The sequence below is a fragment of the Rhinoraja longicauda genome, chromosome 18 (genome assembly GCF_053455715.1).
Source record: "Rhinoraja longicauda isolate Sanriku21f chromosome 18, sRhiLon1.1, whole genome shotgun sequence".
NCBI lineage: Eukaryota > Metazoa > Chordata > Chondrichthyes > Rajiformes > Arhynchobatidae > Rhinoraja > Rhinoraja longicauda.
In genome coordinates this window covers 39097062-39120110 of record NC_135970.1, presented here as the reverse complement: position 1 = coordinate 39120110, position 23049 = coordinate 39097062, and the positions used below count along the sequence as shown (strand labels likewise).

The 23049-nt window shown below is 48.9% G+C and overlaps 1 protein-coding gene across 1 annotated transcript in view; it reads left to right on the top strand.

The window, feature by feature from the left end:
• The window catches only part of LOC144602429 (SH3 and multiple ankyrin repeat domains protein 2-like), a 248815-nt gene that overhangs the window by 48415 nt on the left and 177351 nt on the right, over window positions 1-23049 (top strand). Inside the window, 2 exon segments of the mRNA XM_078415547.1 lie at window positions 2518-2595; window positions 9783-9849. Of these exon segments, the coding sequence (XP_078271673.1) occupies window positions 2518-2595; window positions 9783-9849 (145 nt within the window).

Below are 23049 nucleotides of genomic sequence, written 5' to 3'. Positions count from 1 at the left end.
GGAAACTGATCTCGGAGAAAACCCACGCGGTCACGGGGAGAACGTACAAACTCCGTACAGACAGCGCCCGTAGTCGGGATCGAACCCGGGTCTCTGCCGCTGCAAGCGCTGTAAGGCAGCGACTTTACCGCTGTGCCACCGTGCAGCGGGCAGTACATGCAAAGTCCACCTGAGCCCAGGATGGAACCCAGGTCTCTGGCACCGTGAGGCAGCAGCTCTACCCACAGTGCCAGCATGCCGCCCCTGCTGAGCATTTCCAGCCATGTTTGTTTGAGTGTCAGATTATAAAATTCTTCAGGGATTGGACAGGCTAGAGGCAGGAAAAATATTCCCAATGTTGGGGGAGCCCAGACCCAGGGGGACTCAGTTTAAGAATAAGGGGTAGGCCATTTAGAACGGAGATGAGGAAAAACTTTTTCAGTTAGAGAGTTGTGAATCTGTGGAATTCTCTGCCTCAGAAGGCAGTGGAGGCCAATTCTCTGAATGCATTCAAGAGAGAGCTGGATAGAGCTCTTAAGGATAGCGGAGTCAGGGGGTATGGGGAGAAGGCAGGAACGGGGTACTGATTGAGAATGATCAGCCATGATCACATTGAATGGCGGTGCTGGCTCGAAGGGCCGAATGGCCTCCTCCTGCGCCTATTGCCTATTGTCTATTGTCTATTGTCTATTGAGGCCAATTCAGTGGATATTTTCAAGAGAGAGTTAGATTTAGCTCTTTGGGCTAACGGAATCAAGGGATATGGGGAGAAAGCAGGAACGGGGTACTGATTTTGGATGATCAGCCATGATCACATTGAATGGCGGTGCTGGCTTTAAGGGCCGCAAGGCCTACTCCTACACCTATTTTCTATGTTTCTATGTTTCCAGCATCGGCCCTTTATTTTGATTTGCTTTCGACCTAATATGTTCATTTCAGGTTAAAACATTGAACCAGCAGTGAGTGGCCTTGGAAAACAATAACTCCAACCATCTTCTGTTTGTCGATTTACTTATCGCAGGAGCAATTTAAACTCAATCTCCGGTGCTGATGGCTTGTAATCCTTCATCTTCAGCTCGCTTGCATTGCGTAGATTTCTTTCCTCTCTTTGATCACACCGTTGTCTCTCTGTCTCAGAGATCCATCCCTGACCAATCCAGGTCAGGATGAATAGGAATTTCCTGCAACGAGATGATCGGGAAACAGCGGCAGGGACCCGGGTTCCATCCCGACTACTGGCGCTTGTCTGTGCGGAGTTTGCACGTTCTAGATTTAGATTTAGAGATACAGCGCGGAAACAGGCCCTTCGGCCCACCGAGTCCGCGCCGCCCAGCGATCCCCGCACATTAACACTATCCTACACACACTAGGGACAATTTAAAAAAAACATTTGCCCAGTCAATTAACGTAATTACCTGTACGTCTTTGGAGTGTGGGAGGAAACCGAAGATCTCGGAGAAAACCCACGCAGGTCACGGGGAGAACGTACAAACTCCGTACAGACGGCGCCCGTAGTCAGGACCGAACCTGAGTCTCCGGCACTGCATTCGCTGTAAGGCAGCAACTCTACCGCTGCGCCACCATGACCCGTGAGGGTTTTCTCTGAGATCTTCGGGTTTCATCCCACACTCCAAAGGTCAAATCCACTGTAACTGGTTCCCACCACAAAGACCCTTCCCCTCCCCGCCGATCCCATCTCACACTCCAGCAACTGTCTGTGTGTGACCAAAGGGCAATGTGTTTTAAAGACAAGCTTTAAAGCCAGTTTATTTCGATTGAGTCTGGGATGAGACTTATACCCCCACATCCGTGCCATCGTTAGGAGAACCTAGTCATAGACTGTGAGAAAACATGGGCCCCATATCTGAGGAAGGATGTGCTGCCTCTGGAGAGGGTCCAGAGGAGGTTTTTACAAGAATGATCCCAGGAATGAGTGGTTCAACATCAGATGAGCGTTTGACGGCACTGGGCCTGTACTCGCTGGAGTTTAGAAGGATAAGGGGGGGGGTTCCCCGAAAGCATGTGACCTATATTAATGGTTTCGTTTCTGAACATGTGATCTGTATTAATGATTTTGTTTTCTCTGTAACCATGGGAATTGTATTAGAATTGTAATTGGTCATCGATTCCTTTTCTGTCGCACCCCTTTTTCCTTTCTGTATAAAAAATCGTGGAAAAGTTGTTCTTTCCCTCTCCTCAGTTGAGATCTTTTCAGACACTAGTATTGTGTCTGGAGATCCTCATGGGAAGAACCCCATGGTGGAATAAATCTGATGTGCTCACCCAATATTATGTGTGTTATTCGGACTGAAGGTGAAGAACTTGAATTATCAGGGGACCTCATCGAAACTTACAGAATAATGAAAGGCAGAGATAGAGAGATCACAATGAATGGCGGTGCTGGCTGGAAGGGCCAAATGGCCTCCTCCTGCGCCTGTTTTCGATGTAACACAGCCAGAAAGGATGGCAGCTAAAACCAGAGGCCTCCCACATTCATCGCTGACCGATGACCTGTGTTTTTTCCCCGCCCATTTCCAGGAAAGCTGTGCACGGGTTCTGTTGTTTCGTGGAACCAACAAAGAAGTGAAGAATTACAACAGCCAGACTCCGTTTCAGGTGAGTAAACCTTTCACACTTCCAGCAGGTAAATACTGAACGGAGTCCCCAGGAGAATCTTCCCCTTGCTACGCTGTAGGAAAGAAGATAGGGCCGCACGGTGGCGCAGCGGTAGAATTGCTGCCTCACAGCGCCAGAGACCTGGGTTCCATCCTGACCACGGGCACTGTCTGTACGGAGTTTGTACGTTCTCCCCGTGACCTGCGTGGGTTTCCACCGGGTGCTCCGGTTTCCTCCCACACTCCAAACACGTGCAGGTTTGTAGGTGAATTGGCTTCAGTAAAATTGTAAATTGTCCCTAGTGTGCGTAGGATAGTGTTAGTGTCCGGGGTTCATTGGTCGGCGCGGACTCGGTGGGCCGAAGGGATTTTTTCCCCGCGCTGTATCGCTAAACTAAACTAAACTAAACTAACCCACCAACACAGAATTCTCCAATTATCAGTTTGTACGTTCTCCCCGTGACCTGCGTGGGTTTTCTCCGGGATCTTCGGTTTCCACCCACACTCCAAAGACGTGCAGGTTTGTAGGTTAATTGGCTTGGTCTAAATGTAAATTGTCCCTCGTGTGTGTTGGAGAGTGCTAGTGTGCGGGGATCACTGGTCAGTGCGGACTCGGTGGGCCGAAGGGCCTGGCTTCCGCGTGGGGGAATTGTAAATCAGTCAGTTGACCAGGTTAAACTTAAATTCAACTTACAGGGAGACCACAGTTCAAATGTGTAGGAAAGAACTGCAGATGCTGGTTTAAATCGAAGGTAGACACAAAATGTTGGAGTAACTCAGCGGGACAGGCAGCATCTCTGGAGAGAAGGAATGGGTGACGTTTTGGGTCGAGACCCTTCGTCAGTCTGAGGAAGGGTCTCGACCCTAAACGTCACCCATTCCTTCTCTCCAGACGTGCTGCCAGACCCGCTGAGTTACTCCAGCATTTTGTGTCTACCCACAGTTCAAATGTTCATCGGTTGGGATGGTGGGTATGTCAGATCAAGGCACAACACAGAAACTACCATATATGTCGGAAACAGAAATAGAATCTTGAATGTGGAACAGTCCAACATAGGAAAAGGCTTTCACCCCCAAATATCTGCACTGAACATAATGCCAAGAGTTAATGGATTGAGGTTGAAATGGACAAAGCTCAAACTTGGATCTGCAGCGTGGCAGTTTTTTTGCTCTTAAATGAGGTCTGAATGTGACAGAGGCGGAGACAGAGAAAGAAAGATGGAGCGGTGGAAACGTGGGATACAAGGCTGGAATGGCTGACCATGTGAGCCCTTAAGACCCCAGTGTGCACAGTTAGACAATGGAGGTGATCTTCGTGAAACTAGGCTTCTTTGGAACAATGCGAGAGGACAAAATGGCCAAAGTGCGGGTGTCAGCGGAGAAGGCAGGAGAATGGGGTTAGGAGGGAGAGACCGATCAGCCATGATCGAATGGCGGGGTAGACTTGATGGGCCGAATGGCCTAATTCTGCTCCTAGAACCTGTGATCTCAGGATGGGATGGTTGAATGAAAGTGCAGGTCAGCTGGAAAGCCAGGCTGACCCAGGGTGAGTGAGGATAGGTCAACAACCTGCACTTGGTTTCCCTCGTACCAACGGGACACTCTGCGAACACCAAGTGCTGAAGAATGGAAGGAATGACTTTGGATGGCGAAGAGATAGGAAGGATGCCTTGCTCACAGAATCACAACTCGAGGAGCATCTGAGTGAACCAAGGGAATGTGTTAGCGCTGGGCCTCCTGAAGCAAGTGACTCACTTTCTGTCTCCTGAGAGTTTTTATTTTGCTATCTGCAGATCCTATGTTAAAGTCCAGTTTAGTTTATTGTCACGTATAGTTTATCGAAACGTATAAGATTATTAAGGGGTTGGACACGTTAGAGGCAGGAAACATGTTCCCAATGTTGGGGGAGTCCAGAACAAGGGGCCACAGTTTAAAAATAAGGGGTAGGCCATTTAGAACTGAGATGAGGAAAAACTTTTTCAGTCAGAGAGTTGTGAATCTGTGGAATTCTCTGCCTCAGAAGGCAGTGGAGGCCAATTCTCTGAATGCATTCAAGAGAGAGCTGGATAGAGCTCTTAAGGATAGCGGAGTCAGGGGGTATGGGGAGAAGGCAGGAACGGGGTACTGATTGAGAATGATCAGCCATGATCACATTGATTGGCGGTGTTGGCTCGAAGGGCCGAATGGCCTCCTCCTGCACCTGTCGTCTATTGTCTATTGTCTATTGTCTATGGCTCAGCCCCATTTTCCAGCACTTTGCTCACCTCCTTCGATTCCCCTTAATGCCCAGAAATGCATCCACTCTGTTCAGAATGACCACAATGACTACGCCATCACAGTCAGAAAATTCCAAAGGTTTATCGCCGAATGAGAGAAGAAATCTCACCTTATCTCAGGCCTAAGGACCAATCCCCTGTTTTGAAACTTGCTCCTTGATCGTACACTCCTCAGAGTGGGGGGGGGGGGAACGTTCTACCTGCGACCGGCTCATCGAGCCCTTCCAGGAGTTCGCAAGATGTGTAGGAAAGAACTGCAGATGCTGGTTTAAATCGAAGGTAGACACCAAATGCAAGAGTAACTCAGCGGGACAGGCAACATCTTTCGGGTCGAGACCCTTCCTCAGACTGAAGAAGGGTCTCGACCCGAAACGTCACCCATTCCTCCTCTCCAGAGATGCTGCCTGTCCCGCTGAGTTACTCCAGCATTTAGTGTCTACCTTCCAAGAGTTCGAATGGTTTGATAAGGCCACCACTCATTCATCTGAACTCTCGGGCATCCGTCCCAGTCCACGAAACCGGAGCACCTGGAGAAAGTCCACGCGTTCACGGGGAGAACGTGCAAACTCCGTACAGACAGCACCCGTGGTCAGGACCGAACCCGGGTCTGTGGCAGCTGTAAGGCAGCATCTTTATCACTCTGCGCCGCCGACCATGCCACCCCTGACATGCAGCAAAGACATGGTGTGCTGAAGGGCCTGTTCCTGTGCTGTGCTTTCCCACGTTCTGTGACGCATGGCTCTGCAGCGATCCACACGCCAGACTCCTGGTATCTCCATTGTGCTGTAACAGTTGTTGCAACAGCCAGACTGTCGACAGCCTCGTTCTTCCAGCCTCTGATCAAACGTCAGCTCAGAGAGACACTATATTGAGTCGCGCGTCAGCTGGAAGCAGTGATCTGCAGCAATCAAAAACGAGACACTAAAGCGTTCGTGGGACCTTCAGTTTGCAACGTCAAATTGGGTGATTTGAGGAATTTTAGTCACTTTCAATATGAATGTGAAAATATGAAGGATTGACTGTGTTGCTGGCACGAACATTGAGTGTCAAAAGGAAGCTAGCAGTTTCTCCTTCCCACACGACCAAGAATTAAATTCACCCTCGCTCCACGAAGATTTAACCAGAAGGTGAATTTCTGCAGGAAATAGGACCCTGCCATTGAGCTTTACTCAGTCTGTTGAAAATCAGTTTCCCTGTGGTTGGTGAACAAGCCTTGATTCCTGCTTTCTCAAAAGTGTTTCCATGAGGGAGGGAGGGTATTCCTCTCAGTTTGGTTCAGAATTTACACCCCCTGTCCTGTTGAGTCCACGCCGACCATCGATCGCCCGTTCACACAGGTTCTACATTATTCCACTTTCTCATCCACTCCAGACGCACGAGGGACAATTTTTACGGAGGTCAATTAACATAGAAACATAGAAACATAGAAAATAGGTGCAGGAGTAGGCCTTTCGGCCCTTCGAGCCTGCACCGCCATTCAATATGATCATGGCTGATCATCCAACTCAGTATCCCGTACCTGCGTTCTCTCCATACCCCCTGATCCCTTTAGCCACAAGGGCCACATCTAACTCCCTCTTAAATATAGCCAATGAACTGGCCTCAACTACCTTCTGTGGCAGAGAATTCCACAGATTCACCACTCTCTGTGTGAAAAAAAACTTTCTCATCTCGGTCCTAAATGACTTCCCCCTTATCCTTAAACTGTGACCCCTTGTTCTAGACTTCCTCAACATCGGGAACAATCTTCCTGCATCTATCCTGTCCAACCCCTTAAGAATTTTGTAAGTTTCTATAAGATCCCCCCTCAATCTTCTAAATTCCAGCGAGTACAAGCCGAGTCTATCCAGTCTTTCTTCATATGAAAGTCCTGCCATCCCAGGGATCAATCTGGTGAACCTTCTCTGTACTCCCTCTATGGCAAGAGTGTCTTTCCTCAGATTAGGACAAACCTTCGCGTCTTTGGGATGTGGGAGAAAACTGGGGCGACCGGGGAAAAACCCACATGGTCACAGGGAGAAGGTGCAGGTTCCAGAGGGACAGGACTCGAGGTCGGGTTCCAACCCGGGTCTCTGGCGCTTTGAGGCTTGCTTTTGTTCGAGCAAGGTGACGTGCATTCATTGATTGCTAAATGGTCAAGTCAAGTTTATTTGTCACATACACATAAGTGTGCAGTGAAATGAAAGATTACCCACAGTCCAACAATAAGACCAATAAAAATAAGCAGTAACAACACAATCAAACAAAAAGAAACATCCATCACAGTGAGTCTCCTCCAGTCCCCTCCTCACTGTGATGGAAGGCCAGAATGTATTTTCTCTTCCCCTGCCGTCTTCTCCCGCGGTCAGGCTGTTGAAGTTGCCACGTTCCGGGCCGCGCCGGACGGTGAAAGGTCCGCAGCGGGCCGACCCAAGCCCCGCGATCCGGGGCGGGCGAAGACGCCGCCGCTGCCGCTGCCGCTGCATGTCGGGGCGGTCGTGGCTCCCGACATTAAAGCCCCCGCCGGGCAGAGAAAATCCCGTGGCCTATTCCAGGCCGCGCCGGAAAGATTTCGAGTCGGTGCCCTCCGTCAGAGTCATCGGACGGCTGCACCTTTGGAGGGGGTGAGGTTAGAGTAGGCGAGGCGAGTGGAAAAGTTAAGATGCTTGATGTCACGCTGGCACTTGGAGATGAAAAAGTCTAGAATACATTCAGAGGGGGCGGGTCTGACAGAGGGTCCCGACCCAAAACATCGCCTATCCCTTTCCTCCAGAGACGCTGCCTGGCCCGCTGAGTTACTCCAGCATTTTGTGTCTATCTTCGGCGTAAACCAGCATCTGCAGTTCCTTCCCTACCCACCAAAGTGGCGTTGAGAATCAACATCTGCACCAGCTTATTCCTGAAAGTGTAAACATAATGAGATTGCAGTCAGTGAATGATGAGGATTGTGGATTCTCTGATTTGATAGAGGAGTTCCCAAATAATATTTTGTTGTATCCCTTTCCTCCAGAGATGCTGCCTGACCCGCTGAGTTACTCCAGCGTTTTGTGTCTACCTTCGATTTAAACCAGCATCTGCAGCTCTTTCCTACACGATATTTAGATTTAGATTTAGAGATACAGCGCGGAAACAGGCCCTTCGGCCCACCGAGTCCGCGCCGCCCAGCGATCCCCGCACATTAACACTATCCTACACACACTAGGGACAATTTTACATTTACCCAGTCAAATAACCTACATGCCTGTACGTCTTTGGAGTGTGGGAGGAAACCGAAGATCTCGGAGAAAGCCCACGCAGGTCACGGGGAGAACGTACAAACTCCGTACAGACAGCGCCTGTAGTCAGGATCGAACATGAGTCTCCGGCGCTGCATTCGCTGTAAGGCAGCAACTCTACCGCTGCGCCACCGTGCCGCCCTTTATCGCAAGATGTATCAGGGCAGTACCTCTGTGAAAGGTTACGGGGTTAGAAATGCTCAATAAAAATATCACATCGGAATTAATAGCTCCTAATTGATTTTGTGTCAGGATTTTATTGATGTCGATCCAGCGCAATAATAAAATTGAAACTTTGCTATCATTCTGTAAATTCTGATTTTATCTCACATGATATTTTATCTCAATTTATGGTTTAAATTTAAATTGTATTGAAGGTCTGTCGAGAATACGTTCCCCAAAATGATATACTGCCCGATAGGATGCAGGATATATTTATCAAAGTGATAATGGACATGATGCTGTTATTGCCGCACGCAAACTGGAGGAAGAGCAAGTCATATTTCACGTGGTTCGTTTACAAGCCACCAGAGCAACAAGGGGGACCATATTGAGGCCTACTGAATAATGAAAGGCCAGGATAGAGTGGATGTGGAGAGGATGTTTCCACTGGTGGGAGAGTCTCAGAGGTTACAGCCTCAGAATTAAAGGATGTTCCTTTAGGAAGGAGATGAGGAGGAATTTCTTCAGTCAGAGGGTGGTGAATCTGTGGAATTCTTTGCCACAGAAGGCCGTGGAGGCCACAAGTCAGTGGATATTTTTAAGGCAGAGATAGATAGATTCTTAATTAGTACGGGTGTCAGGGGTGATGGGGAGAAGGCAGGAGAGTGGGGTTAGGAGGGAGAGATAAATCAGTCATGATTGAATGGCGGAGTGGACTTGATGGGCCAAATGGCCTAATTCTGCTCCTATCTCATGATCTTATGACTGTAAAAGCAATTCATTGCTTAGGATTCTTCGGACATCTTGGGCGGCACGGTGGCGCAGCGGTAGAGTTGCTGCCTCACAGCACCAGAGGCCCAGGTTCGATCCTGACTATGGGTGTTGTCTTTGCGGAGTTTGTCCGTTCTTCCTGTGACCATTTGGGTTTCCTCCGGGTGCGGTTTACTCCCATGTTCCAAAGGCATGTGGGTTTGTAGGTTAATTGGCTCCTGTAAATTGCCCTGAGAGTGCAGGTTGCGAAAGTGGGATAGAATAGAGCTAGAGTGCGGATGATCAATAGACAGTATGGACTTGATGGGCTGAAGAGCCTGTTTCCATGCTCTATCACTAAACTGCGTGGGCGGTCACGGCGGCGCAGCAGTAGAGTTGCTGCCTTACAGCGAATGCAGCGCAGGAGACCCGGGTTCCATCCCGACCACGGGTGCCGTCTGTACAGAGTTTGTACGTTCTCCCCGTGACCCGCATGGGTTTTCTCCGAGATCTTCGGTTTCCTTCCACGCTCCAAAGACGTGCAGGTTTGTAGGTTAATTGGCTGGGTTTGAATGTAAAAATTGTCCCTAGTGGGTGTAGGATAGTGTTAATGTGTGGGGACCGGTGGTCGGCGCGGACTCGGTTCGGCCGAAAAGGCCTGTTTCCGCGCTGTATCTCTAAACTAAACTAAACTAAACTAAACTGTCTATCTTTCAGTTAGACTAACTTTACAATTTCTTTTACAGGTGGCGATAATCGCTGGGAATTTTGAACTGGCTGAATTTATCAAGAACCACAAACAAACAGATATCGGTGAGTCTCACACTGGGGTATGGCAAAAGATGATCGGACCACAATCAATGCTGTGCCTTTGTGCCTTCTCTTCAGAATGACTGTTCTCTTCACCCGTGGCAATGCCTGGTTATTGCTTGCTGTATCTCACAGGATAATGTGATAAATTCTGGTCAATTATCTTTGACTATTGGTTTGGCATTCCGCTGGGACTGCAGACGAGGAATGGTGCCTGGAATGTGACAGATTCCTACGGTGATTTTTTCCATGATGAAGTTGAGTGTGATACACTCAAGTGCGTGGATAAGTTGGAATGTAAGACTCCTGATCGATCAACGCTGTTCTGCAATGTGATCAGTTATTGATCGGAGGAGGTCTCATTGTGACTCATTGTGATCCAAGATGGACATGTGTGTGTCGGTAATTAGCTGAACGGACTGATCTTAGTTTAACCTGTTGCGAAACACTTTAACTCCCCCTCCCATTCCCACACTGACCTTTCTGTCCTGGGCCTCCTCCTTTGTCAGAGTGAGGCCCAGCGCAAATTGGAGGAACAGCACCTCATATTTCGCTTGGGCAGCTTACACCCCAGCGGTATGAACTTTAACTTCTCTAACTTCAAGTAACCCTTGCTTTCCCTCTCTCTCTACATCCCCTCCCCCTTCCCAGTTCTCCGACCAGTCTCACTGTCTCTGACTACATTTTATCTCTGTTTGCTTTATTGTTACCTTCTCCCAGCTAACGATGATCTATTCTACATTTTCCTTGATCTCCATTCCCTTGGTCCTGTTTCCACACCTTACACCTCCTTATCTATACACTTCCTTATCCATGTACCTCCCACCCCCCTGACATCAGTCTGAAGAAGGGTCTCGCCCCGAAACTTCACTCATTCCTTCTCTCCAGAGATGCTGCCTGACCCGCTGAGTTACTCCAGCATTTTGTGTCTATCTTCCTTCCTACACAAAGTGATCTTAGGTTGACTAGATCTGTCATCCTGATCATTTTCCAAAGTTCTATAGATTCAGGGTCAGTTCCTGTGGATTGGAGGGTGGCTATTGTTGTCCCACTTTTTAAGAAAGGAGGGAGAGATAAAACGGGAAATTATAGACCAGTTAGTCTGACATCAGTGGTGGGAAGATGCTGGAGTCAATTATAAAAGACGAAATTGCGGAGCACTTGAATAGCAATAACAGGATCGTTCCGAGTCAGCATGGATTTACAAAGGGGAAATCATGCTTGACTAATCTACTGGAATTTCTTGAAGATGTAACTAGGAAAATTGACAGGGGAGAGCCGGTGGATGTGGTGTACCTTGACTTTCAGAAAGCCTTCGACAAGGTCCCACATAGGAGATTGGTGGGCAAAATTAGAGCGCAAGGTATTGAGGTAGGGTACTGACATGGATAGAAAATTGGTTGACAGACAGAAAACCTAATGCCTGATGGTCTGAATCCCAGGGTACTTAAGGAGGTGGCTCTAGAAATTGTGGACGCATTGGTGATCATTTTGTTATGAATGTCTGAGTTCCTGACACGCGCTGGCAGTGTTGTTGGTTGAGATAGACATGACAATGGCATTGAAGAGGCTTTTGTGTAGGCTTATGTAGTGTGTAGAGGGATATGGAAAAGTTAGAAAAGAAATGGTCCTGGCATCATGTTCGGCACAGACACTGTGGGCCACAGTCTAACACCGGTGAAAAAGCAGGAACGGGGTACTGATTTTGGTTTTAATTATTTATTCGTGTCATCACAACAACTGTTTGCCAATAGCGAGCGAATGTTAGTGCCACGCGGTTGGCCTCTGCAAGATCCTTTACAGTGCGTGTGTCATGCAGCATGTCACAGCTCAGGAGATGTTCCATCGTCTGGAGGCCCCGTCCACACTCACAGTCTGCCCCACCTTCAGTACATCCCCACTCCAGCACGTTCGACTTGCCCCTCCCCACGCCTGTCCGCAGTCTGTTGAGACTGTGCCAGGTTATCCACGGTTGGTCGGAACCTGGTGGGAGTTTCTCAGAGGGATCAATTGCCATGTGAATGTCTTCCGGAGATTTCTCTGGTCTCCAGAGTTTGAGCCTTCTGGACGATGCTCTGCAGTCCAGGGGATGGACCAATTTTGGATGATCAGCCATGATCATATTGAATGGCTCGAAGGGCCGAATGGCCTATTCCTGCACCTATCTCCTGTGTTTCTATATTTCTAAAGGGCCTGATCTCGTGCTGAAATGTTCTATGGTAATTCTTCTGTTGAATGAAGAAATGCAAAAGGAGTGGGAATGACAATTTTGTTTACAGTTTGACACAGTTGAAGAATAAGGGGTAGGCCATTTAGAACAGAGATGAGGAAAAACTTTTTCAGTCAGAGAGTTGTGAATCTGTGGAATTCTCTGCCTCAGAAGGCAGTGGAGGCCAATTCTCTGAATGTATTCAAGAGAGAGCTAGATAGAGCTCTTAAGGATAGCAGAGTCAGAGGGTATGGGGAGAAGGCAGGAACGGGGTACTGATTGACAATGATCAGCCATGATCACATTGAATGGCGGTGCTTGCTCGAAGGGCCGAATGGCCTACTCCTGCACCTATTGTCTATTGTCTATTGTCAGTCCTAGTTCAGGATAAGAGACGGTTTACTGTTTTCATGATGAAAATGTAAATCCTTTCATCAGATGATAAGAAATGAAAAAAAAAAAGGAATTGCCCGTGCAACACTAAAATCCTTTCTCTTGTTTAGCTGAGTCCAGTATAATCCATTCGACTGGCAACATTCATGTTCTACATAAATAATTTCTACATTGTGATTTAAGAATTGTTTTGCTCCTCCACCCCCGCCCCCCCCCCCCCCTCCCCATCTCTATCCTCTCATAGTTCATAAGTTTTAGGAGCAGAATTAGGCCATTCGGCCCATCAAGTCTACTCCGCCATTCAATCATGGCTGATCTATCTCTCCCGCCCAACCCCATTCTCCTGCCTTCTCCCCATAACCCCTGACACCCGCACTAATCAGGAATCTGTCTCCGATTTTGTAATATTCATTTACTTGGCCTCCACAGCCGTCTTTGGCAATGAATTCCACAGATTCACCACACCGCTGGCTAAAGAAATTCCTCCTCATCTCCTTTCTAAAGGTACGTCCTTTAATTCCGAGGCTGTGACCTCTGGTCCTAGACTCTCTCACTAGTGGAAACATCTTGCTTATCGGTTTCGAGACCCTGTTCATTTCTGGGCCTGAACTTGGGCTGCCCTCTAATAAGAGGTTTTTCAGGAGTTCTGCGATTTGATCGAGAGTCAGGTAAACATTGCCATTATAATACTCTATCAAGAGAGTTGAACCACTGGTTTGGCCCAAACCTCATCATGTCAACTAGGGAAATGCCACAGATGAGAGGCCATAGATTTAAGGTATCACAAAAAACTGGAGTAACTCAGCAGGTCAGGCAGCATCTCAGGAGAGAGGGAATGGGTGACGTTTCGGGTCGAGACCCTTCCTCAGACTGATGTCGGGGGGGCGGGGGGCGGGACAAAGAAAGGATATAGATGGAGACAGGAAGATAGAGGGAGAACTGGGAAGGGGGAGGGGGGGAAGAGAGGGACAGAGGAACTATCTAAAGTTGGATAAGTCAATGTTCATACCACTGGGCTGCAAGCTGCCCAAGCGAAATATGAGGTGCTGTTCCTCCAATTTCCGGTGGGCCTCACTATGGCACTGGAGGAGGCCCATGACAGAAAGGTCAGACTGGGAGTGGGAGGGGGAGTTGAAATGCTCAGCCACCGGGAGATCAGGTTGCTTAAGGCGGACTGAGCGAAGGTGTTGAGCGAAGCGATCGCCGAGCCTGCGTTTGGTCACGCCGATGTAGAGAAGTTGACATCTAGAACAGCGGATACAATAGATGAGGTTGGAGGAGGTGCAGGTGAACCTCTGTCTCACCTGGAAAGACTGTTCGGGTCCTTGGATGGAGTTGAGGGGGGAGGTAAAGAGACAGGTGTTGCATCTCCTGCGGTTGCAGGGGAAAGTGCCCGGGGATGGGGTGGTTTGGTTGGGAGGGGACGAGTGGACCAGGGAGTTACGGAGGGAACGGTCTCTGCGGAACGCAGAAGGGGGAGGAGATGACAAAACGTGGTCGTAGAGTAGGAGGCAGGAGGCCATAAGGAGATGTGTGGGAGAAAAGGAATAGGTGAGGTGTCGGGTCAAGACAAAGGGGTTTACCCTGAAGAAGGGTCTCGACCCGAAACCTCACCTGCTCCTTTTCCCCAGAGTTGCTGCCTGCCCCGCTGAGTTATGCCAGCATTTTGTGTCTGTCTTCAGTGTAAACCAGCATCTGCAGTTCCTTCCCACACATATGTTCCAATAGATATTGGCTCACTGGTCATCATCTCTCCCATCCTAGCCACCCTCCCAATCTCACCCCACATGCCTTGAAAAGGAAGGAAAACCCTGCCCTTGCTCTGAAGTGCAGATGAAGATGCCACCCTTGAGAGTCAGTAGATAGAGGCAGAAATCCCGCCCAGTCTTTCCCACCACCACAGCTGTGGCCAGCTAGCAGGTTTGTTAGGTCGTTGGATAACACTCAATGAGGACCATGAGAGGAATAGATTGGTAGACGCACAGATTCCCTTGCCCAGAGTAGGGGTAATCGAGAACCAGAGGACATAGGTTTATGGAGAGGGGGGAAAGATTTAATAGGAACCTGAGGGGTAACTTTTTCACACAGAGGGTAGTGGGTGTATGGAATGGGCTGCTGGAGGTGGTAGTTGAGGTAGGGACTACCACAACGTTCATGAAACATTTAGACAGGTACATGGATAGGACAGGTTTGGAGGGATATGGGCCAAGTGCATGCAGGTGGAACTAGTGTAGATGGGACACGTTGGCCGGTGTGGGCAAGTTGGGCCGAAGGGCCTGTTTCCACGCTGTGGGACTCTCTGACTCTAGGGGTTGGCCAATGCAGAAGGGGCCAAGGTCCTTTGATGTGCCATTAATGCACTTCCAGAAGATGTTGATTTGAATGTGGAGTTAATACACACAGGTATCTCCACCTATATCCTTCCTTTGTCCCGCCCCCCCTGACATCAGTCTGAAGAAGGGTCTCGACCCGAAACGTCACCCATTCCTTCTCTCCCGAGATGCTGCATGACCTGCTGAGTTACTCCAGCATTTTGTGAAGTAAATACCTTCGATTTGTACCAGCGTCTGCAGTTATTTTCTTATAATACGCACAGGTAGGGCATTGAAAACCGTCCTTGGGGTGACTGAGTGCACTGCTAGATGGAGCGTGGGTTAGCCGAGGATTAGGCGCAGATAAAGTTAATCCGTGATTGTTTTCCAGCCAGCCCACAGCTGTGCGTGCAGGCTGGATGAGTGGCAGCAGTGGATGATTGAACATCTGGCGCTGGCCAGCTGTAATATGGAGGCACCGGCCACCGTGTTGTTCAGCCGGGCTCCACTGGCATTCCTGATTACTTTGACGGCAAAGTTAAATCTGTGCAAAGACGAGAGGCTTGCGACGGTGGCAAGGTTAACCCGGGCCTGCCTGCAGGCCCCGCTGCGACGGAGCACGGTGTGATGGGATGACTCGGACAAGGGGATGTAGCTGTCATGGGCTGTGCTTCCTCCTCCCATGCACCAGGTTTGACGCGCTCTCGTTGTCCTCCTGGGGTGGGAAGCCGCAGTCCGCCGGCGCTCGGCTACCTGCCGTGCTTTGGTCGCGCCTGTCCCAACGGTTTCGGTTGTCGGACGTGGTTTGTTTTGAGCGCTTTCTCAATGGCGTGCCGTTGCGGTGAAACCCGGGCCGCACGGTTTCGCTCCGGAGAGCAAGCTGGCAACTCTGTCACGTGTCACGGGTTAAACCCCCTGCCACGTGTTTGACGGAACCACGGTTGTCAGCACTGCTGAGGCTGGAATCCACAGTGTTGAAACAGGGGTGGCGCGGTGGCGCAGCGGTGGAGTTGCTGCCTCACAGCTCCAGAGACCCGGGTTCGATTCTGACCACTGGCGCTGTCTGTACGGAGTTTGCACGTTCTCCCCGTGACCTGCGTGGGTTTTCTCCGGGATCTCCAGTTTCCTCCCACACTCCAAAGACGGACAGGTTTGTAGATTAATTGGCTTTGGTAAAGATTGTAAGTTGTTCCCAGAGTGCAGGAGTGCTGGTGTATGGAGATGATCGATGGCCGGCGCGGACTCGGTGGGCCGAAGGGCCTGTTTCCGCGCTGTATCTCTAAACTAAACTAAACTAAAATGCTTTGATGTTTTGATTTGAACAAACATCTGTGTAAAAGGAATTAAAGGTTTGCCATAATCAAGTAACTTTACAAGTGGCAAGATGTAGAATTGGTATTAAGCAGAGATACACCGATCAGCCAAAACATTATGACCACTGACAGGCGGAGTGAATAACATTGATTATCTTGTTACAATGGCACCTGTCAAGGGGTGGGATATATTAGGCAGCAAGTGAACAGTCAGTTCTTGAAGTTGACGTGTTGGATGCAGGAGAAACGGGCAGGAGTAAAGACCTGAGCGACTTTGACAAGGGCCAAATTGTTATGGCCAGACGACTGGGTCAGAGCATCTCTGAAACGGCAAGGCTTGTGGGGTGCTCCCGGTCAGCAGTGGTGAGTACCTACCGACAGTGGTCCGAGGAGGGACAAACCACAAACCGGCGACAGACAGGGCGTTGGGCGCCCAAGGCTCATCGATGCGTGAGGGCAACGAAGGCCATCCCGTCTGGTCCGAACCGACAGAAGGTCGACTGTGGCACAAGTCACAGAAAATGTAAATGGTGGTCACGGGAGGAATATGTCACAATACACAGTGCATCGCACCCTGCTGCGTATGGGGCTGCACACGGAGGACCAACAGCATATTAGGCAGGTGGTCATAATGTTTTGGCTCATCAGGTCTTAATGTTTTGGCTGATCGGTGTGTATATTCCTGAGACCACAGTTACATGGGATGATTGGGAACTGCAACATTTATTGGTGCGAAGAAAATAAGGAAGCAAGGATTGAGTCTGTCAATGGACACAAAATGCTGGAGTAACTCAGCGGGCGGGACAGGCAGCATCTCTGGAGAAAAGGAATGGGTGATGTTTTAAGTCGAGCTAAAGAGAGAGAGTCTGAAGAAGGGTCTCGACCCGAAACGTCACTCATTCTTTCTCTCCAGAGATGCTGCCTGTCTCCCGCTGAGTTACTCCAGCATTTTGTGTCTAACTTTGGTGTAAACCAGCACCTGCAGTTTCCTCCCACACATTGAGCCTCTCCATCTGGGATGGTTGTGGAAAATTCCAGTTTAAAACAAGTGTGTCGAGAAAATATTGTAGACATGAAGCAGATATGATAAGAGCTGGTGTATCACTGAACTGATGCCTTACATTCTATGTTCAATGCTAAATGACTTGAGTGATGCAACCTGCACATCTTTGGGATTTTGCTTAGTTTAGTCAATAGTCAAGTTTATTTGTCACAAACGCATAAATGTGCAGTGAAATGAAAGATTACCCACAGTCCACCAATAAGAGCAAAAAAAAAGCAATGACACACACAATCACAAACCAACACCAAACAAAAGAAACATCCATCACACAGTGAGTCTCCTCCAGTGTCCTCCTCACTGTGATGGAAGGCCAGAATGCCTTTTCTCTTCCCCTGCCGTCTTCTCCCGCGGTCAGGCTGTTGAAGTTGCCACGTTCCAGGCCGCGCCGGACGGTGAAAGGTCCGCAGCGGGCCGACCCAAGCCCCGCGACTCGGGGCGGGCGAAGACGCCACCGCTGCGCGTCGGGGCGGTCGGGTCTCCCGACATTGAAGCCCCCGCCGAGCAGAGAAAATCCCGCGCAAACAGGCTCTTCCTCCCACCGAGTCCGCGCCGACCAGCGATCCCCGCACACTAACACTATCCTACACACACTAGGTACAATTTACAATTTTACCAAGCCAATTGACCTACATACCTGTACGTCTTTGGAGTGTGGGAGGAAGCCGGAGCACCCGGAGAAAACCCACGCAGGTCACGGGGAGAACGTACAAACTCCGTACAGATAGCACCCGTCATCAGGATCGAACCTGGGTCTCTGGCGCTGTGAGGCACGGCTGTGGACCTTTCTGTATCCCATCTTGATAGCCTTCCATCATCTCTCTGATCTTCCACTTCTGACCCCTTGATGATCCCACCATTGATGGCCACTCCTTCAGCCAATCGGGTCCCCATCTTCAATGGTTCAATGGTTCAACGGTGCTTTTATTGTCACGTGTGCTAAGTGCTAACACAGTGAAATTGTTTTTCCTACAAAGAGTCCAGTCGAGTATTTGGCTCCTTCTATCAACCTCTCCACCTTTCTGCATTGCGCCCTTCATCAGAGGTTCCTGCCCATCCCTCACTTGTCTGCCATTCTCCAGATAGACCTGGTTTGTCTCTGCCTTCCTGAATCTCTCAGGACCATATGAATGTAAACTGCTGTCAGCATGTTTCTTCCGATTAGCCTGCATCATATATCAGAACAATTGCCAAATGTGACACTGGGAACCATCAAGTAACTTGGTGGAAATGGCGACTACTAGAGAGGAAAACAGTATTTGATAAAAGCATGCAATAACTATTTTTGAGACAACATTTACAGTAGTTAGTCTGAAGTGGGGTCTCAACTCTAAACGTCACCTCTCCATTCCCTCTGCAGATGCTGCCTGACCCACTGAGATTCTGCAGCTCTTTGGATTTTTCTCAATATTCCATCATCTTGGGTCTTTGCAGATAGTCCTACTAAAGAAGGGGCTCTACTCAACATAATCTTAGGAATTGAAATTGGACAGATTGTTACTTTGGTAAACATCGAAACATTGAAAATAGGTGCAAGAGTAGGCCATTCGGCCCTTCGAGCCAACACCGCCATTCAATATGATCACGGCTGATCATCCAAAATCAGTACCCCGTTCCTGCTTTCCCCCCATGTCCCTTGATTGCGTTAGCCCGAAGAGCTACGTCTAACTCTCTCTTGAATACATCTGTACCTTTCAAGGACGTTATGGTGAGGACTAAGGTTCGTCAAGCAGTAACAAAGGAAGAGTTGAAGGTTTGAAGGTGATGTTTCGGGTTGAGACCCTGCTTTAGGATTGAGAGGGAAGAGGGGAGATTGTCAGTGTAAAACAGTATGTCGATGATGGTTGGGAAAGCAGGTGGAAAAGATCAGTAGGTGGAAGATGGAACAAGGTGTGGAGAGAGAATGATGGGCCGAATGTACGAGATGGGAAGAAGAGATCTCTGTGGGCGGCGCGGTGGCGCAGCGGTAGAGTTGCTGCCTTACGGCACCAGAGACCCGGGTTCCATCCTGACCACGGGTGCTGTCTGTACGGAGTTTGTACGTTCCCTCTGTGAGCGCCTACGTTTTCTCCGGGTTCTCCGGTTTCCTCCCACATCCCAAGGGCTTGCAGGTTTGTAGGTTAATTAGCTTCGGTAAAATTGTAAATTGTCCCTAGTGTGTAGGATAGTGTTAGCGTAAATGGTTGGTCGCTGGTCGGCACAGGCTTGGTGGGCTGAAGGGCCTGTTTCTAAACTCTAAAGTGAATGAAACTAAATCTCAAGGGCATTGTGTAGGAAGGAACTGCAGACGCTGGTTTAAACCGACGATAGACACTAAATGTTGGAGTAACTTGGCGGGACGGGCAGCATTTTGGGAGAGAAGAAATGGGTGACGTTTCGGGTCGAGACCCTTCTTCCGACTGATGTCAGGGGAGAGGGAGACACGTAGGTAAGGAAGTGAAAATAGGACAAAGGGAATGTTGACCAAGGAGAATGTAGAATAGCTCATTGTTAGCTGGGAGAAGGTAAAGGGCAATTAAGAATGGGCGATAAGGCCTTGCCTTGCCAGCGATGTTCAGATCCATGAAACAACAGGGAAACGTTGAGTAACATTGCACCTTGGCGCTTTGATCATTGCGGACATGCAGTGCACAGCTTGCGTTGTTAGCACTGAGGTCTAAGTGTGCGCGTTGTGTTTGTGAAAGGTGAGTTTATTTTAGCTCGCTGCTGGGAATGATGCACTCCGCTGTCCTCGATTGATCTAGAATTGCCCTCGGCCCGCAGGAGGCTCGATTGTCCTCGTGGTTTATTCTTAGCTCCGCGCGCTGTCATCCAGTGCCCGTCTGCACTATTTTAAGCTTGCTGTTGGCCCAGTTGAAGGTGAAAGAGAATTAACTCTCCCCCCCCCCCCCCCCCCGCCCCCCCATTGAAGAAGCATAAGTCAGACCAGAGCCAATCCTTTACGACCACACATTTTAAGTCAGCTCGTTATTTTAAAAGCATAACTGCTTCAGCTTTTTTTCCCCCACAAAATGCTGGAGTGACTCAGCAGGTCGGGCAGCATCTCAGGAGAGAGGGAATGGGTGACGTTTGAGATCGAGACCATTCTTCAGACTAGGGTCCCGACCCGAAACGTCACCCATTCCTTCTCTCCTGAGATGCTGCCCGACCCGCTGAGTTTCTCCAGCATTTTGTAAAATAAATACCTTCGATTTGTACCAGCATCTGCAGTTATTTTCTTATACTGCTTCAACTTTAGTTCAGTTTATTGTCACGTGTACCGAGCGAGGTACAGTGAAAAGCTTTCGTTGCGCGCTAACCGGTCAGTGGAAGGACGACACATGATTACAATACAGGATAAGGGAATAACGTTTAGTGCAAGGTAAAGCCAGCAAAGCCCCATCAAAGATAGTCCGAGGGTCTCCAAATGAGGTGGGTTGTGGCTCAGCACTGCTCTCTGGTTGTGGTAGGATGGCTCACTTGCCTAACAACAGCCGGGAGGAAACTGTCCCTGAATCTGGAGGTGTGCGTTTTCACACTTTAGAGATTCTTCACACTTTCACACTTTAGCTGGGGAGGTACAGCATCCCTGTAATAGAGACACAGAGACCAATGATCACCCCGTACACTAACCCCGTTTCCCTTATCCCTAACCAGTCTGAAGAAGGGTCTCGACCCAAAACGTCACCCATTCCTTCTCTCCAGAGATGCTGCCTGACCTGCTGAGTTACTCCAGCACTTTGTGATACCTTCGATTTGTACCAGCGTCTGCAGTTATTTTCCTAACACTATTCGGTGCAGATTGGGTAAAGTAAACTGAGCAGAAAGTAATAGGTGACGTTTTGGTTCAGAAGAAGGGTTTCCGACCCAAAATGCCACCTATTCCCTTCCTCCAGTGATGCTGCCTGACCCGCTGAGTTACTCCAGCATTTTGTGTCTATATTTGGGGAAGGTGCAGAGTGCAGAATATAGTTCTCAGCATTGTAGCGCATCAGTTCCACAGACAAAGTCCTTGTTCATGGTTGCCTCTTGTATATTTTGTCCTTTATCTCTCTATAATCACCATCCTCTCACATCCCTTTCCCCTGACTCTCACTCTGAACAAGGGTCTCGACCCGAAACGTCACCCGTTCCTTTTCTCCAGAGACGCTGCCTGACCCGCTGAGTTACTCCAGCTCTTTGCGTCTATGTCCAATGTCTTTGATTGAGGTGAATCAGACACTAGGACCAACCTTGTGGAAGGACCGTTCAGAAGCCTGATGACAGAGGGGAAAAGCAACAGAGAATGAACCCATGCCAATACCAAAGAGGTCCTCATAATGTCTGTGTTATCAGCACACAGTTTGGCTGCTTGTCCTGAGCTTGGCCTTCACATTGGCACAAGCAGGCTGTGATGGACAATGCCACAATGCCATCTTGTCTCAGTTCAGTTCAATTCAGTTCAGTTTAGTTTATTGTCAGGTGTACCGAGGTACAGCGAAAAGCTTATGTTGTGTGCTAACCAGTCAGCAGAAAGACAAAATACATGATTACAATCAATCCATTTGCAGCGTATAGATTAATGATGTGGGAATAACATTTAGTGCAAGGAGTTTAAGAAAATCATCATCAAAAAATCATCGATGGACTTTCCATCGCCCAGTGGGGGCTCAGGACTTTCATCGGCCTGCTCGGCTCGGCCCTGGGACTTTCCATCGCCCGGTGGGGGCTTCAAAAAGTTGGGAGCCTCGATCACCTCGTGGCACCACGGGAGAAGAATGAGGAGGAGATAAGACTTTTCTTTGCCTTCCATCACAGTGAGGGTATGCCTGGAGCAATCGCTGTGATGGCTGTTTGTGTAAAAATTGTATCTGTGTGTCCTGTGCTTTTTGTTGTCTACTGCCGGACCCTGACGTGAGAGGACGCTGGCGTTGTTTATTCGCCGCTTTTCCGTTACGATAGTTTGTCTGTTTGTTTTTATGTTGATTGTTTTTGTAAAGTGCTTTGAGCACCCGATAAGGCGCTATATAAAATAAATGCTTATTATTATTATTATTATCATAAGATAATAGACAATAGACAATGGACAATAGGTGCAGGAGGAGGCCATTCGGCCATTCGAGCCAGCACCGCCATTCAATGTGATCATGGCTGATCATTCTCAATCAGTACCCCGTTCCTGCCTTCTCCCCATACCCCGGTCATGTGATTGGGGCAGAATTAGGCCATTCGGCCCATCAAGTCTACTCCGCCATTCAATCATGGCTGATCTATCTCTCCCTCCTAACCCCATTCACCTGCCTTCTCCCCATAACCTCTGACACCCGTACTAATCAAGAATCTATCTATCTCTGACTTAAATATATCCACTGACTTGGCCTCAACATCCTTCTGTGGCAAAGAATTCCACAGATTCACCACCCTCTGACAAAATAAATTCCTCCTCATCTCCTTCCTAAAGGATCGTCCTTTAATTCTGAGTCTCATTTTCAGTGGAAAGAGGCCAGATATCTTCTGAGGAGGAACTTTAAGGAGGAGATTACATTTTACAGCAGAAATAAGTGGAGCAATGTTTCTGGCATGATGTACCAATTATGCAGCCTCTGTCTAACCTCCAGAGAACTGTTGTGATTGAAATTTTGCTCCTGGAATATCAGAACCCAGAGTTATGAGGCCCAAACAACCTTTGCTGATGCAGTCACCAATAATCCATGTTGATATCTGGAATAGTGAGAAGGCTATTCGGCCCCTCTGCTGTTCTGTGTTTCAGTCAATAGACTATAGACAATAGACAATAGGTGCAGGAGGAGGCCATTCGGCCCTTCGAGCCAGCACCACCATTCAATGTGATCATGGCTGATCATTCTCAATCAGTACCCCGTTCCTGCCTTCCCCCCCATACCCCCTGACTCCGCTATCCTTAAGAGCTCTATCTAGTCCATCTGCCTTGTCTTTCTG